The sequence below is a fragment of the Piliocolobus tephrosceles genome, chromosome 4, assembly GCF_002776525.5.
Source record: "Piliocolobus tephrosceles isolate RC106 chromosome 4, ASM277652v3, whole genome shotgun sequence".
Taxonomy (NCBI): domain Eukaryota; kingdom Metazoa; phylum Chordata; class Mammalia; order Primates; family Cercopithecidae; genus Piliocolobus; species Piliocolobus tephrosceles.
In genome coordinates, this window is record NC_045437.1 from 64,055,518 (window position 1) to 64,072,894 (window position 17,377).

The following is a 17,377-nucleotide window of genomic DNA, read 5'->3' on the forward strand; positions in this document are numbered from 1 at the left end:
TGAGGTGCTTTGGTGCAAAGTTTGAGAACTGTATGGTTACATTCATGTTGATTTCAAGTACTGGAAGAATCACAGGAAAAGCTATTTTATGATAATAAAACAGTAATAAAAGTTTTTTTTTTTTTTTTAAAAAAGAAAAATCTGAGGCAGAGCAGGCAGATATTAGAAAGTGTAAAAAGCATAAGAAGACAGAGAACAGAGGCCGGGCACAGTGGCTCATGCCTGTAATCCAGCACTGTGGGAGGCTGAGGTGGGCAGATCACAAGGTCAGGAGATCAAGACCATCCTGGCCAACATGGTGAAACCCCATCTCTACTAAAAAAAAAAAAAAAAAAAAAATTAGCTGGGTGTGGTGGCGGGTGCCTGTAGTCCCAGCTACTCAGGAAGATGAGGCAGAATTGCTTTAACCTGGGAGGGAGAGGTTGCAGTGAACCGAGATTGTGCCACTGCACTCCATCCTGGTGACAAAGCAAGATTCTGTCTCACAAAAAAAGAAGACAAGAGAACAGAGCATGGCTCTTGCTTAAATGAAGAGAGGTAAGGAGGAAGGCTAGAAGGAGGAGAGTGAGCTGGATATTGTGAGCTAGACAAGGTAGGCTGTAAGAACAGAAAAAGTCAGTGGTGAATTTAGGATAGGCTCTCCCAAGACAGGATTCAACGGACAATTAATCACACTCCTGAAGTACCAATCCCAGCAGCTCTAGCTTTTCATCCTTAGGGCATCAGGGGATAGTTTAGAGAACAGGGAAAGAAAAATGAGGGTACAGAAATCTTTTCTCTTGACTATCTATATTTCCCCCATGATGTCCTGAAAACTATTCCTTCTTTTTGCCCTTAAGTTAAATCATGAATTTGCCTAAGCTGGAAATGGTTTTAGCAAAGAGAACAGGCCTGTATTCAAAACACAGATGAAACCTTAAAATGAAAATGTATCATCCTGATGTCATCCTTTAGAGAAGTTTTAAAATTTAATCAGTAAATATTACATATTTTCCAACTATGACAAGCATACAGTAGTACAAGAACAAAGAACAATGGTATCCTGAAGTGGTTGTTCAGAAAAACACTGACAGAAAAGTTTTGGTAAGCTGAAATCCAAAGATAACGGAATTTTTTAGACTTTATTAAACTTCTACTAAGGAGGAAAAATTATGAAGGTGATCAGCAACTGATGTTTATTCAGAGATTACCTATGTCCTCTATTTCTAGTGCTTTTCATTATTTCATTCTTACAGCAATCCTAAAAGGTAGGGAAGTAATATTAAATCTGCATTTTACAGACGAGAAAACTGAGGCACAGAGAGATTACTAAGTAAATTGGTCAAGAATACAGAGCTACTGAGTGATAAAGATGGAGTTCAAACCCAGGCTAGCAGACCCTAGAATCCAAGCTATTTTCAATTATTTCTATTGCTGTGAACAGAGCTACTGAGTGATAAAGATGGGGTTCAAGCCCAGGCTATCAGACCCTAGATGCAAGCTCTTAGTGATTATTTATATTTCTATGAACAGATGTGTAGTCACAATGCCATGCAGTAGGAAGCAATGCTTTCGAAGCTAGATAATGAATGCTACGCTACCTAGCATGACTTATCAGGCCTATCAGAATAAAACGAACAAACCATTGTTTTTTAGGGTTTGACTGAAGTGACTGAGGATGCCTATGTGAGCAGAGCAAAGCATCGTGCTAATAACTGTGAGGCTTATAAAGCTTACAAGGTAGAAGAGAGTCCAACATTTAAGATTTTTTTTTCTTGAGTAATGTTTGTATTTTGTACATAAAAATGTTAAAATATTTTAGATATAATGGGTTAAATATAAATATTACTAAAGTTAATGCCACTGGTTTCTTCTTTTTTTAAATGTGGCCACTAAAAAATTTAAATTTGGCTGACACTGGACAATGCCGTACAAGATCTTTTCCAACACATTTATAAAACAACACAGACACACAGTTGGCCCTATCTGTGGGTTCCACATCCATGGATTCAACCAACCATGGATCAAAAATATTGGGAAGAAAACTGTCTGGACTGTACATGTACACTTTTTATTTTTATTTTTTTTAAAGAGATGGGGTCTAACTCTGTCACCCAGGCTGGAGTACAGTAGTGCAACCATGGCTCACTGTAGCCTCAATCTCCTTCGCTTAAGTGACCTTCCTACCTCAGCCTCCTGAGTACCTGGGATGACAGGTGCATGCTACCATGCCTGGCTAATTTTTAACATTTTTTTGCAGTGATGGGGGTCTCGTCATCTTGCCCATGCTGGTATCAAACTTCTGGGCTTCAAGTGATCTTCCCGCCTTGGTCTCCCAAAGTGTTGGGATTATAGGTATAAGCCACTGTGCCCAGGCTGTATTTTTCTTCCATTAAAAAAGAAATCATATATATATATATATGTATACACACACACACACACACACACAATGTGCTTATATGTATATAAGCATGGGAAAAAAACTGGACTATACATGTACACTTTTTTTTTTTTTTTAAAGAGATGGGGTCTCACTCTGTCACCCAGGCTGGAGTACAGTGGTGCAACCATGGCTTATATGTATATAATGTGCTTATATGTATATAAGCACTATATATATATATATACACACACACACACACACACACACACACACACACATTATAGACAATGGTGGGGAGGGGGCAGGAAAAGAAAAAAAAAGACCACTATACTCTTATTGCTGTAACACAACCACTTAAAGTTTTCCTTTCAGTCTTTTCTGGTGTATTTTATATTTCTGCTAAATAGTAATCGTAGTCCACTTCAATTTCAGATCCTTTTTTCATGTAATGCTCATACATGAGCCTTCTTACATGTTATTGCAGAGTCTCCATAACAACTTTATTTAGCCAGTCCCTTCAGTCAGACAACGTCTTTTTCAGTATATTTGAGCAGCTCAGATAATGCCTTCAAACCACCTCCAAGGATGCTTTCCAGCCATCATTCAACCACGCTCAAGTCTACCTGTTCTTGTGTTGTGGAAACATAATGCTGACCCTGGTGGCCATGGAGGGACTGACAGCAGGGAGAGAGCTGCTGCAATGGTCCTGGTAAGAGATGAACAGGTGAGAATCACAACTGGATATCTGTGTAAGTAATGAAAGCTTGTTGTGTCCCAGTTTCCTCATCTTGAGAAGCACCTGGCAAGCTTCCTGCCTAGCAGCACTTCAAGGTGGGTCACAGCATGGATGTGTTCACTGAGCATGTAGCCAATATTGTCTATCTGCTACAGCACCATATGATGTAAGTTCACAAAAAGCTAGAAAGGGAGATGGCTTTAAAACTATGAACTGAACACATTACTCTATTAAAGGAGTTTCTACTCATGTATTTATCCAACAAACACTGGGCATTTACTTTAAAAAAAATAGACCATTATGAGAAAATGTAAATAAAATGAAACATCTGACTCTAAGGAGCTTAAAATCTAGTTTATGAGACACAAAGACAAATGTATTGATAAAAGTGGTATGTCATAAAAGTTGAAAAAGTACAACAGCAAGGAGTTTTAAGTTTCATAGAGGAAGGGAGATTTGTATAGTGTAATACATTCCAGTTGAAAAAAAGTAGGTGGTGGAAAGGATTGTGTTCACGTCAAAAAGCTTTTTCTAAATTCGCTATACAGAATGCTTATAATAATGCTTTTACTGGTTAGACATTAAAGCTAATTATCCTAAAAAGCTGAACTACTACCATTTGACGCTATTAAGATGGCTATAGCAAAAACAATAGACAATAACTCGTGCTGGTGAAGATGTACAGAAAGCAGAAATCTCGTAAATTGCTAGTGAGAATATAAAGTGTTGTAGCCACTTTGGAAACAGTCTGGTAGTTTCTCATAAAGGTAAATATAGAGTTACCATATGATCTAGCAATCCTACCTATTTCCACTCAAGATACTCAAAACATCCATTCAAAAACTTGTATACAAATGTTCACAGCAGCATTATTCATCATAGCCAAAAAGTTAGAAAAAAACAAATGTCCTGTCCATCAACTGATGAACGGGTAAACAAAATATGGCATATCCACACAACAAAATATAATTTAGTTAGGCCAGGTGTGGTGGCTCACGCCTGTAATCCCAGCACTTTGGGAGGCTGAGGTGGATGGGTAACCTGAGGTCAGGAGTTCAAGACCAGCCTGGCCAACATGGCGAAACCCTGTTTCTAATAAAAATACAAAAATTAGCGGGCATGGTGGTGTGTGTCTGTAATTCTAGCTACTAGGGAGGCTGAGGCAGGAGAATCGCTTGAACCCGGGAGGCAGAGGTTGTAGTGAGCCACAATCACGCCACTGGACTGAAGCCTGGGTGACACAGCAGGACTCTGTCACACACACATATAAAATTTGGCCATAAAAGGAATGAAGTACTGATTTATGCTACAACAGGCATAAACCTTGCAGACACGCTAAGTGAAAGACAGCAGACACAAACATCATATATTACATGATTCTATTTATAAGAAATATCCAGAATAGGCAAAACTATACAGATAGAAAGTAGATTTGTGATTGCCAAGGGCTGGAGGATGGGATAAACAGAGAGTGGCTGCTAATGGGTATAAAGTTCCTTCAGAGGGTGAGAAGAATGTTCTGAAGTTACATAGTGGCGATGGTTGCAAGTATGTGTGAATACACTAAAAACCAGTGAGCTGGATATTTTAAAAGGGTGAGTGCTATGCTGTGTAAATTATATCTCAATTTTAAAAAGTAAGAAAAAACAGAACATCCTATGTGAAATATCAAACTACAGCAAAATGAACTTGATCTTGTCTTGCTGATGAGAGCTGACAGGTTCAGAGCTGACAGTTTATTTAAAAGATAGCTAACATTTTCCTGTTTTACCCAGGAACCAACAGGACAAGAAAAAGACAAGCACATATTTATTCAGTGAAACATACAAAATTCTACTATAAAAACCAAGTTTCTGCCATACCTGTGCTTTTTTTTCACAAAGCGTATACACAGTTTCCAAATTTGGATCATTGTGAAGTGGATGAGAATACATTCGATGCTCAAAAGCTTCTACTTTCTGAATGACTTTTTTCAGCCCTTGATCTTGAATGCCCATATCATCAATAGGGTCTAATAAGGGGATGCCGTCAGGAAAACGTTTCTGAACTTCCTGAAAAAAATATATAAAATTCATTTTCATCTTATAGTCAAAATTAGTAAGACCAAACCAAATCAGTGTTTCCTTTTTTTTCTCTGCACATGGACATAAAAGGTATACTACATATATAATTTTGTCTTTTGCCAATTTAAATTGTAGGGCATTTTTCCCCTGCATTTGTTTTTGAAAACTCCTTTTCAGTGCTATCCTATGATTCACAGATGTATTATGATTTACTAATAAAACTACAATTCATAATTTGATCATAGTCCTGAACGTGGCACAACTTACTGATAAATTCGTTACTGTATAACATTGTTGTAACTTCTTGCCATCACAAGTAATCTTGTATTAAACATCTACGTTTAAACTGCTTTTGGATTATTTCCTTGGTGTTGATGCCTAGGGAGGGTACTATTGACTTGGAAAGTACAGACTTTTTAAAAGCTCCTGAGACCTTTAGCTTAAAAAAAAAAACATGATTAATGGTTAAATGCAATAAACATATTCGTACACAGAAGAAATAGCTCACTGTAGGCTGGCATCCTACTGAGAAACTTTCAGGGTCTTGGATAAGCCTTAAAGATAAGATAGGATTTGGCTAGTTACGAACTGGAATTGGGGAGGAGAAACACATTAACAGTAAAAAACAAATGTAAAGGGTTCAAAGACATTTGCAGATTATTGTCCTAAATGAGCAGATAATGCTAGCTCTTTCAAAAGACTGGTATCTCCGGTAAGTGCATATGGTACAGTTTCAGGATATATGTCTGCCCTAATCAAAGGGGGTTAGTGTCAGCGCAAAAATCCTACACATGAGCCTGGCTAATTTTTATATATAAAGAAACTAAGTCACAGATGTGAGGTTCCAGAACAGAGAAAACACTAAAATTGTAGTTCTGAAGTTTAAAAAGTATAATTAATGTAGCTAAAGGGAAATCTTTATACATTATGTGAAGGGTTCTGTTGGCAGGCTAACTTTGTTTAAATCATGATGCAAAACTGAGACTCAGGTTATGGTGAAATTAACGTGAAAGCTGAAATACATCAACACGATACAGCACAGGGATGTTTAAGACAAATATAGACAAGACTGAAATTTGCCAACAAAGAAAAATTAATTTCAATTTTAACTTTAGCAAAATGAGAACTGACCTAACCCAGAAGTATAAAACAATAATTTTTTCAAAATAATGGCACTACTTAATGCTAAGTTAATAATGATTAATGTGTATTTCTGCTCAAAACTGTGCTATTCTGAAAATATTAGAAAAAATTTCAGTGGGACTTTACGCTTCAATAAACTTATAAGATATATTTATTTACTACGAGACCAACAGTGATAAAAACTTTCTAGAAGTGATTGTTTTGGAAAAGATATCCACAACTACATAAAAATTTTGTAAAACTGTCAGAGAATCATTCATTTCATGAAGCCCACAATCGGAACACAGCTTAAAAATTCCTACTCTCCACTAAGAGCATCCTACTATCTTTGCTTTCTCAGATTTTAGTACAGAGCCTTCACTGCACAGTAAATGCTCTTCAAACTATTAACTAAATAACTTTGTTAAAATCACTTCCTTTTTTTTTTTTTTTTTCTTAAAAGAGACAAGGTCTCCCTCTGTTGCACATGCTAGAGTGCAGTGATGTGATCACAGCTTACTGTAGCCTGGAACTCCTGGAATCAAGTGAACCTCCTGCCTTGGCCTCCTAAGTAGCTGGGATTACAGGTGCATACCACTGAGTCCTACTAACTTCTTTTTATATTATTTTTTAAATTTTTTGTAGAGATGGGGGCCTCACTATGTTTCCAAGGCTGGTTTCAAATTCCTGGCCTCTGGTGATCCTTGTGCCGTGGCATCCCAAAGAGTTGGGATTATAGGCATGAGCCACTGCACTTTGTTTCTACTAGAAAATTAAATTTACTACAAAATCTTAATTTTCCCTATTGAAAATTAAACAATTTCATGTATTTATTAACTATATTAAAAAATGGTTAAAAGTCCTGTCAGTACATGATTTTATACATAAAACTTGTAATACAGTCTACAGTTTTCACTCATACTGAATAAAGCAAAATAGTTTTCCTTCTGAGTCCTCCTTTACTAACTCACTTTGTTGGTAGATTCAAAGAGAGGACAAATCCACATGAAAATCTGCTGCCATTATTTTTATGAAAAATAATTGTCACTATTGGCAGTATTTATAGGTATTCTGAAAGAAAGCAATGTATTTAAAAGCATTTCAGTTGCCTCTTTATAAACACTATCTGTATTTACATAAAATTTATATTTAATTTATAAAATTAACACATACCTGTATTGATTTTAAAACACTCTGTCTATTGTCCACTGGTCGAAGGTCTTTAGGAATGTAAAGCCTAACACTGCTGATAGCAGACAGGAGATGCACCAAAACTGGGACAACCTATGACCAAAAAGTTATACGGTATTACGGTTAAACTTGCACGTGTTCATATTCTACTATTACCTAAACTTGGATCCTTACAGAGGAAGTTGCATTTACAATATGTAACAGGTATAATAAGTACATAATAATTACCGGGAAGCATTCTCTCATCTTGAAGCTTTTATCGTAATAGAGACTGTATTTAAAAAGTAAAAACTAGTTCAAACCTCTAAACAACAGGTAAATAAATGGTACATAAAAATAAGAGCTCCCCTCAATACAGAATCCACACTTTATTCATTTTTATGGTCTCAGATATTTGGCAGTTCAAAAATATTAATACATAAAGGTACTATAGTACTAAAAATGAAAGAGTCTTGTTTAATAGGTTTAGGAGGTCAAGAAAGATTCATGTAAGTTCTGGATGGGCAGGAATGAAGAAGTATTTCAAAGAGAGAAAGCAGCATATTCCATTAGACATAATCTTGAAGAACACCTATCTGCAAACTTTCTTCCATGCTTTCTTTTGTCGAAATGGCAAATTATCAACATCAAATTTTGCTTCCTTTCAACTGATCTTGAATCCAGAGAGTCTCCATAAACGGAGGCAAAGTTAATGTTTCCACAGGTCCAAATCTGTCTCCCACGGCTACTTTTACACTGATCACTGATGAAAACACAATTTCCACTGGCTTGCTGATAACAAATATATTCACAGTGCTTTAATGAACAAAAATGGTACAGCGGTTGAACATGTGAATTCAGTCTTCAGCTATTTGTGTGACCTTACACAAATTATCTAACCTTTTTAGATTTTCTAGTAAAGGTAGAAAGGTTCGATAATTTGCCAAACTTGCCAAAAAAGGTTTAGCTTGTCAAACCATTAACAGCAGTTTTTCTCTCTCTAGTTAAGTTTTTGGGGTGGGGTGTTTTTTCTTTCTTCCTGCCTGCCTTTTCCTCCTCTTTTTTAATCATTTGAAACTAACTTGCAGACAACAATCACTTCACTTGACCAGCAAATACATGTATATGTTAAGAACATGCATATTCTCCTGCAAAGCTACAATATTGTAAGATCTAAGGAAATATCATATACAATCCCTATGCAGATTTCCCCACGGACCCACTAATGACCTTCATACATTACTATTACCATTATACTTTTGGATCCAGCCAAAGATCATAAACTGGATTTAGTGGTCATGTCTCCTTAGTCTTCTTTAATCTAAAAATATACCCCACCTTTCTTGCTTTTTTATGGTACTGACATTTTCACAGATTTCCAAATTTACAGAAAAGTTGTAAGAATGAAATAAATTCCACATACCCTTATTTCAATTCACTAATTGGTTATATTTAGCCTATTTGCTTCATCGTTCTCTTTCTACACACATAAAGTACAAGTGTTAAAAGAGGGAAATCTAATGTCGAGACAATGATATCATCTAATCTATAGTCCATATTAAGATTTCATCCTCTTTCACAATAATGTCTTTTATACCACTCTACCTTCCCCACCACGACTCCATGGAACCAAACTAGGATCATACACTGATGTCACATTTCTTTTTTTCTTTAATCTAGAACAGTTCCCCAGTTTTTCTGTGTCTCTCAAGACTTTAATTTTTTTTTTAAATAATAAAGGTTATTTTATAGAATGACTCTCAGTTTGGTTTCTCTAGTCATGAGGAATCGTAAGATTCAGATTATGCATTTTTGGTAGAAGTCATGTTCTTTTCTCCTCAGTCCACTAGTCAACATTATGAGAGATAATGTTGATCACTTTGATCATTTGATTAAGGTACTATCCTGCAGGATTCTTTATTATAGTATTATTTACTATTTTACTCTCTACAATTAAGAAATTTGTAGGGAGAGCCTTTAGAGACTTTGGAAATATCATTTCTTCATTAAACTTTCAGTTTACTAGTTTCAGCATCCATGGATGATTCTTGCCATAGTCAATTATTATTTGTGGTAGTTGCCTAATGGTGACTTTTCTAACTTTTATTTATTCTTTGAGATGAAGTCTCACTCTGTTGCCCAGGCTGGAGTGCAATGGCATGATCTCGGCTCATTGCAATCTCTACCTCCCGGGTTCAAGCAATGCTCCTGCCTCAGACTCCTGAGTAGCTAGGATTATAGGCATGTGCCACCATGCCCAACTAATTTTGTATTTTTAGTAGAGATGGGGTTTCGCCATGTTGATCAGGCTGGTCTCGAAATCCTGACCTCAAGTGATCCACCCACCTTGGCCTCCCACAGTGCTGGGATTAAAGGCGTGAGCCACCATGGCCGGCCATTTCTTTTATATTTTATATATCTCTTTCTGGATTCATGGATTATTTTATTTTCATATGGTTATAATCCTTTACTATCTTTTTTTTTCTGAGATGGAGTCTCGCTCTGTCACCCAGGCTGGAGTGCAGTGGTGCGATCTCGGCTCACTGTAACCTTCACCTCTGGTTCAAGTGATTCAACTGCCTCAGCCTCCCAAGTAGCTGAGACTACAGGCACCTGCTACCATGCCTGGCTAATTTTTGTATTTTTAGTAGAGATGGGGTTACACCATGTTAGACAGGCTGGTCTTAAACTCCTCACCTCAGGTGATCTGCCTGCCTCTGCCTCCCAAAGTGCTGGGACTACAGGTGTGAGCCACCATGACCAGTCCTTTACTATCATTTTTATTTTTACTTCCAAACTCTCTAATTCAGGGGTCCCCAAGTCCCAGAATGGTACCAGTCTGTGGCCTGTTAGGAACCAGGCCATGCAGCAAGAGTGATGGGGGAGCAAGCATTATCGCCTGAGCTCCCGCCTCCTGTCAGATCAGCAGCAACATTAGATTCTCATAAAAGCGCAAACACAGCGCATGCAAGGGATCTAGGTTGCTTGGTCCTTATGAGAATCTAAGGTCTGATGATCTGAAGTGGGACAGTTTCATCCCCAAACCACCCCTGCTCCACATTGATCCATGGAAAAACTACCTTCCATGAAATCAGTTTCTTGTGCTAAAAAGACTGGGGACTGCTGGTCTAATTCATTTTAGAAACAACATTCTGTAAGCTGCATTGGGTTTTGGGCCACCAATTTGTGAACCAGCAGTTGATACACTGTTTGGACAGAGAAGACTCAGGACATGAAAAATTATCAATACCACATAGCCAGCATCCAGAGTTAAAGATGCACAATTTGTATGCACTAAGGTACATCTAAAAAGGTAGAAAATTAAAAATAATTCACTTGGCTTTAGAAAGAGTACTTTTATATACCTGTAGTTGAATTCAATATGCACAGGTATCTGTGAATTTCTTTCAAAACCGAGTAAAACTATTTTGTGAAGACGAGATTCAGAAGGAAGACAAAAACTGTCCAATTTCAAAGGCTGCTTTCCATAATAAACTCCATCCAAGAAATGGTCAACTAACACTTTAATGACAGGAAACAGATTACAAAGGCCATTTATAAATGTCTCCTAAAGCACAGAAAAGGGAAATCCTAACAGTTCCCTAACTAGAAACATGACATTTTATAAACAAGAAGTTAAATGTTTAAAAATTGAATGAATAGTTGTCATGAAATTATAAACATCAAATTTCAGATATCTTAAAAATCATAATATTTGCATATGGCAGTTTATTCATTTTTCTAAACCCAATTACCTTCATGATATAACTCAGAATTCAGGTTCAACATGATGCAGCATTGGTCTTTATAAGTCCAAATAACCATGTGAGCAATCAGTGGAAACTTGCTAGAATACCAATAACAGGAAGTATTTTTATCCTTAGACCTTTTAAATCTTTTAAATTTTCCCCTAAATAAGCAAATGTAGTAGATAATATAAGAAGTAAGTTTTAAGTCAATACATTCTAAATACATTTCAAGCTATATAATTTCTTCAAATCAAGACTATCAGCTGAAACATGGTTTTTGAATTTTTCATTCAAACAAGCAAGTTGTTTTTTGAACCAACTGAATTTTAATCAAGTCATGGCAGACACAGTTATTTTAACCAATGTGCTATTGATTAATTCGCTATTAAAAAACTGGATTTATGTCAGTGAAAATGGTGGAATAAGGACCTCCAAAAATCCTCTTCTCCATAAAAGCAATGCCAACACTGAGAAAACTTGTCAAAATCAACTTCTTCAGAATTCTGGAAATTAACCAAAGGCTTGCAGGAATTCAGTGAGCATATATTCAAGAAAAATGCTGGCTTTTGGTAAGAATAGCAAGCTTTGTGGCAAATTTAACTTATCCTACTCCATCTCCCACTCCTCAGCTTTCTAACAGCCTGAAAACCAAAGAGCAAATCCCACTGAAAACCAGTATTGCAGCCACTGGAGGGGAGAGAATAGGGTTGGAGCTTCCTCAAAGGCCTATTCCCATAGAACTGTCATTATTCTTGTCTGGTGGTTCCCTGGAACACTCCATTCACAAGGCTGTTTTTTATTTGACCTGACTGAGAGCTTACCAGTGCAAACCTTTTTCCTGGATGTGTTCGTCAAAAATAGTAAGAAGCAACTGCTTAACACCATGGCTGCCTGAGATTGTGAATGACAGCGGTGACAAACAACAGGTTAACCAGAAAGCTTAAAAGGAAAAGCTGGGGAGTAAGACATTCATGGAGAATTAGAAAAGCTTCCACACATTTCTGGAAATCTAGAAGGCCATGAACAGGGCTGTGTGCATGCTCAGGAAAGCCCTGAAAAGACTCTAAGCTCTCACTTCTGTCTGACCATGAAATTGTACATCCAGGAAACGGCTAAGGTAATGTTGTTAACTGCGTAGCTGAGGGTTGATGGCTTGCTGCAATATGTACACAAAGCCTCTAAGTAAAGACTGGGGAACTTTTTTTATTTTTTAGACAGAGCCTTGCTCTGTCACCCAGGCTGGAGTTGAAGTGGCACAATATTGGCTCACTGCAACTTCCACCTCCTGGGTTCCAGTAAGTCTCCTGCCTCAGCCTCTCGAATAGCTGAAGCTATAGGCGCACACCATCATGCTGGCTAATTTTTGCATTTTTAGTACAGATGGGTTTTGGCCATGTTGACCAGGCTGGTGTCGAACTCCTGACCTCAAGTCATCTACCCACCTCAGCCCCCCAAAGTGCTGGGATTACAGGCATGAGCCACCACGCCTGGCCAGACAGGAGAACTTAATGATTGCAGGCATTTAAGGAAGTCTCTGCACAATTATGAGCTGACCATTAAACTAACCAAGCAGAGATCTTTGCGGCCACACACAATTTAAAAATACAGACTTAAAAGAATTCAGAAATCACAAAACAAACCAATGACAACAAATAACAAGAATAAACTCTGGGGGAGCAGGAAAACTCTGATTTACAGAGTTGCTACTGTTAGAGAACCAAACGGGGCTCTGCTTGCCTGCTGCAGTAAGACCAGATACCTATATTGAGGTTTGTAGTGGGAGAAAGGAAGGTGTTTATTTGTAGGGTGCCAAGCAAGGAGGATTAGGTAGTTAATATTCAAGTTCTGACCTTCCAGATGGCTTACAGGTAAGGGTTTCTAAGGGCAGGAAGGCAGAGGTTATAGCAGTCATAAATTAATATATGGAGGTTACATACTGGTTTGATTTAAAAAGGCAGGACATCTCAAACCAGGGGCCCACAGGTTATAGGTGGATTTAAAGATTTTTTGATTTGTAATTGGTTAAGGAGAAGTTTTGTCTAAAAATTTGGGATCAGTACAAAAAATGTTCACTCTGGCTTGTGGGCATGATCTCTTTTAGGCCCCTCGGGAAGAAATTTAGGACAAAGAACAGCGATCAGAGTTGTAGTCCTCTGTTCCTCCTTATTTGAGGCTTATGTGCCAGTATATCTGTTTGGTGTACATCTCAGTTTTTGAAAAATAATTTAGGGACATATGTGAAGATGTTATTTTTAGTTTTTATAGGGAATAAAACAAGCTCAACTCTACTACTGTTTTTTTAGACAAAGAGATTGATTTTTGGAGAGAGGTTCTTGCTCTGTTGCTCGGGCTGGAGTGCAGTGGCATGGTCACGGCTCACTGCAGCCCTAACCTCCTGGGCTCAAACGATCCTCCCACTTCAGCCTCCAAAACAGCAGGGACTACACATGCCACCATGCCTGGCTAACTATTATTACTATTATTATTATTTTTTGTATAGACAGGGTTTCACTATATTGCCCAGGCTGGTCTTGAACTCCTGGGCTCAAGATCTTCCCACCTCAGTCTCCCAAAGTGCTGGGATTATAAGCATGAGCTACCACACCCAGCCTTGTTTGTTTATTTTCTAGGTCGAAGCTAGGTGCACTCTAAAGGATCCCTAATCCATCTCACTACATTATTTAAAATGTCTAATTATCAATGAAAAATTATGAGACATATAAAGAAATGAATAAAGTATGACCTATACACAGGGAAAAATTAACAGAAAATATCCTGAGAAGCCAAGAAATTTGACTTAATAGACAAAGAGTTTAAATCAGCAATTTAAAATACGTTCAAAGTTAACCCCCTCAAAAAATCTGATTTCCATAGTACATCTTCACTGCATGCTTGAAACCTGCCAAAACTGCAAATATTATTCCATGACAAGTACTGGTATCTTAATCCTCTAATTTTTAGAAGTATATAGTTCTAATCTGTAATCTTCTATTCCATGTCCTTTTATAGATGTTTTTACCTAATGGGGAATGATTCCACCGAGTTCCTTGTCTAGAAAAACAAAGCGGAACTCCCTTATCTTCACTCCCTGACACTGCATCTCATTTAACTACCATGACGTGGCTGTGATAAGGGGAAATGGTCAGACACATGGGAGCTGACAAAGCAACAGTGTCAAAACTGCAAGAGATCTTTAGAACACATTAAACTGTTCACCTCTGTTAATCAATGTAATTCAGAACTGGAGTGCTCTTGCTCTCTACACACAGACACACACACACAGACACACACACACACACACACACACACTCTAAGTCTTTTTTAGAAAAGTAAGTTCAAGAATATTATAGGTACAAGGAAAAGTCACTTTAGAAAGTAGTCTTCAAGGCTGGGTGCGGTGGCTCATGCCTGTAATCCCAGCACTTTGGGAGGCTGAGGCAGATGTATCACGAGGTCAGGAGATCGAGACCATCCTGGCCAACATGGTGACACCTGGTCTCTGGTAAAAATACAAAAATTAGCCATGCATGGTGGCGAACGCCTGTAGTCCCAGCTACTCGGGAGGTTGAGGCAGCAGAATCACTTGAACCCGAGAGGTGGAAGTGGTAGTGAGCCAAGATCACGCCACTGCACTCCAGCCTGGCGACAGAGCGAGACTCCATCCCAAAAAAAAAAAGAACAAAGAAAAAAAAGAAAGTAGTCTTCTATAAACGCTGATAAAAAGCTAAAAAGCTAAATTTGGCATCACAACCATTCAAAGTCAGAGAGGGCAAGGATGATTATGGAAATACTACTTATCTCATGCAATGGAAGCCTGCTTTTAACCTACCCTGAATAATGCTACACAATCAATGAAGTTGAGAGCTAATGTTTCCTTATAAACTGCCCACAGAACTATTTCTCTGTCTAGGATTTCTATTCAAGATAATCTACAAGGCAAACAATGTTATATATTTATAAAACATATATAACATAATTATGTACAAATATATATTATATATAATATATATAATATTGTTTCTTAACCTATAGTCCTTCTCTCTGTACGTTGTGTCATGCCTTTGTCATTAACCACAAGGAACAGAAAACCACGAAGTTCTTTCTAAAGAGGGTGTTTCATGCTCTATGCATGTGGCTTCCTTTGCTAGGAATATAATTCTTGTCTGTAAAGGTACTCATGTTCCTACAAGTTTGTTAAAATCTCACTACTTCCTTTATAAAGCTTTACTAATTACTCAACCCTGAGGAGTTTTGAAGCACGAAATGCTTCCTTATTAACCTGCATCCCCTTAAAGTCACAGACTATATGTAGAATTCATGTTAATAATCCCCCACCCCTTGCCAATTTCCTTAGCAGCGTAGACTGAAATAAACATAATAAAAAATGCTACAGGAGCAGAGGAAAGGTCCTCACTTTGCCTTGGTTTCAGGACTGCCTATATAATTTTCTTGGAAGAATCTGAGCTTTCAGTATGAGAGTGCTGTGACTTACTATCAATGTCCGCCATGAGAAAGGGAGAATGTTGAGATGTGTGGCACACATGTGCTATTCCAACTTGCAATAACTCCTAAAGGCCCTTTGGGGACAATGAGTATATGCCGAACTGTGGGAGTTTTAGCCTCATTTATAGTTAGGCAGTCAGTCAGTAAAATAAATGTTATAAAAAAATAAAAATCACACAAGTTTTACTTGGTGGTGGAATTCTAGAGGTGAACAAATTAGAAGACTAAGAGAAGGAGGCCAAAGTTTAGGTAATATTCAGAATTATAAATAAACATTTAAATTATCATTTTAAAATGTTACAGTGAATTGTCTTTTTAAAAATACTGCTAACTCCAAAACCCATAATTTATCAATCCAAAGAAGAAGTCTATGATACTACAGTGGCAGATTTTACTTTCTACAAACCAATCTCATAATAACAAATTTCATTGCAATGACTTTTTGTAAAAGACCTATCCAATACGCCACATTTTACATTTAATAAAAGCACATGTAAATTAAATGATTTTAACTAAGGAAACTTGGGTAGAAATTTTTCATTGTTAAAATAATGCTTCAGTCATTACAGAGCCTCCTCCTTAAAACTGGGTTACGTTCTGATAAATTAGTTGTAAGTTGAAAATATTGTTAGGTCAAAAACGTATTTAATACATGAACACCTAATCTACCAAACATAACTTGGTGCAGTTTACCTTAAATGTGCTAAGAACACTTACACTGGCTTACATTTGGGCAAAATCATCTAACACAAAGCCTATTTTGTAATAAATGTCAAACATCTCATTAATGTATTAATGTTCTATAATACTTAATGATTATCGCTTTTGCACTGTTGTAAAGTCAAAAAATCCTAAATCAGGACTGCCTATATTTCCATGGGAATGGGAAATAAACAGCATGAATGGATTCAAACTGTAAAATCACTCAGTCACAAGCAAAGATAACGAAAAATCTTTACAGCCCTGGTAAAATCCAGCTTCATGTAAAATTTCAATGACTGAATACTTTTTCTTTCACTTTGTCACGATTTATCTTGTTGTAACTTGATAAAAGAAAAATAAAACAAATCTCATTAATTATCCTACTGATAAGTTAGATGGCTTTACCTTAAATATACCTTAAAATATCTTGAAAAATTCTGATTTAGAGATCATGATAGTATGTTCATTACCATCACATTGGAGAACTTTGGTGATTATAAGTAAGTTACAGAATATCTGAAATCTGAAGACAGCAAGTTATGCACAAACCTGCATCTCTCCCTTCTCATCAGGTTTAGCTGGTTTTGCAGCTTCTGTAGCTGAATTTTTCAAGCTCTCTTTGCTACAGCGAAGAAGTACTTCTACTACATACAAAGGATCCAGTTCACCAGAGTTAGGCTGAAAAAAAAACAGAAGATGTTCATTCATTCTTAAGAAACTGGCCCATAAATAGTTCCATCTGTACAGGAACTATTTTCTCAGCATTTAGCATTATGACTGACACAAACTGTGTAATACATATTTATTTTATGAAACAAAAACTGTCTCTCTGGATTCAACATGTTCCACTGGATGAGAAAACACAGAAATAACTTTGTATTTATAAATTTTGTATTTATAAATTCTAATTTTTATAGTACAAGCACTGTCAAGTGTGTCACAGAATGTTTCTAATAATGTTAAGAAACTA

At 37.0% G+C, this 17,377-nt stretch overlaps 1 protein-coding gene across 2 annotated transcripts in view; it reads right to left on the reverse strand.

Annotated features, from left to right (window-relative positions):
* Positions 1 to 17,377, reverse strand: part of MTREX (Mtr4 exosome RNA helicase) — a 128,975-nt gene that overhangs the window by 26,483 nt on the left and 85,115 nt on the right. For both annotated transcript variants that reach the window (XM_023210530.2, XM_023210531.1), the window contains 3 exons: positions 16,957 to 17,085; positions 7,457 to 7,567; positions 4,961 to 5,149 (listed from right to left, as the gene is read on the reverse strand). In XM_023210530.2, coding sequence (XP_023066298.1) covers positions 4,961 to 5,149; positions 7,457 to 7,567; positions 16,957 to 17,085 — 429 coding nt within the window. The remainder of the gene's footprint in view (positions 1 to 4,960; positions 5,150 to 7,456; positions 7,568 to 16,956; positions 17,086 to 17,377) is intronic.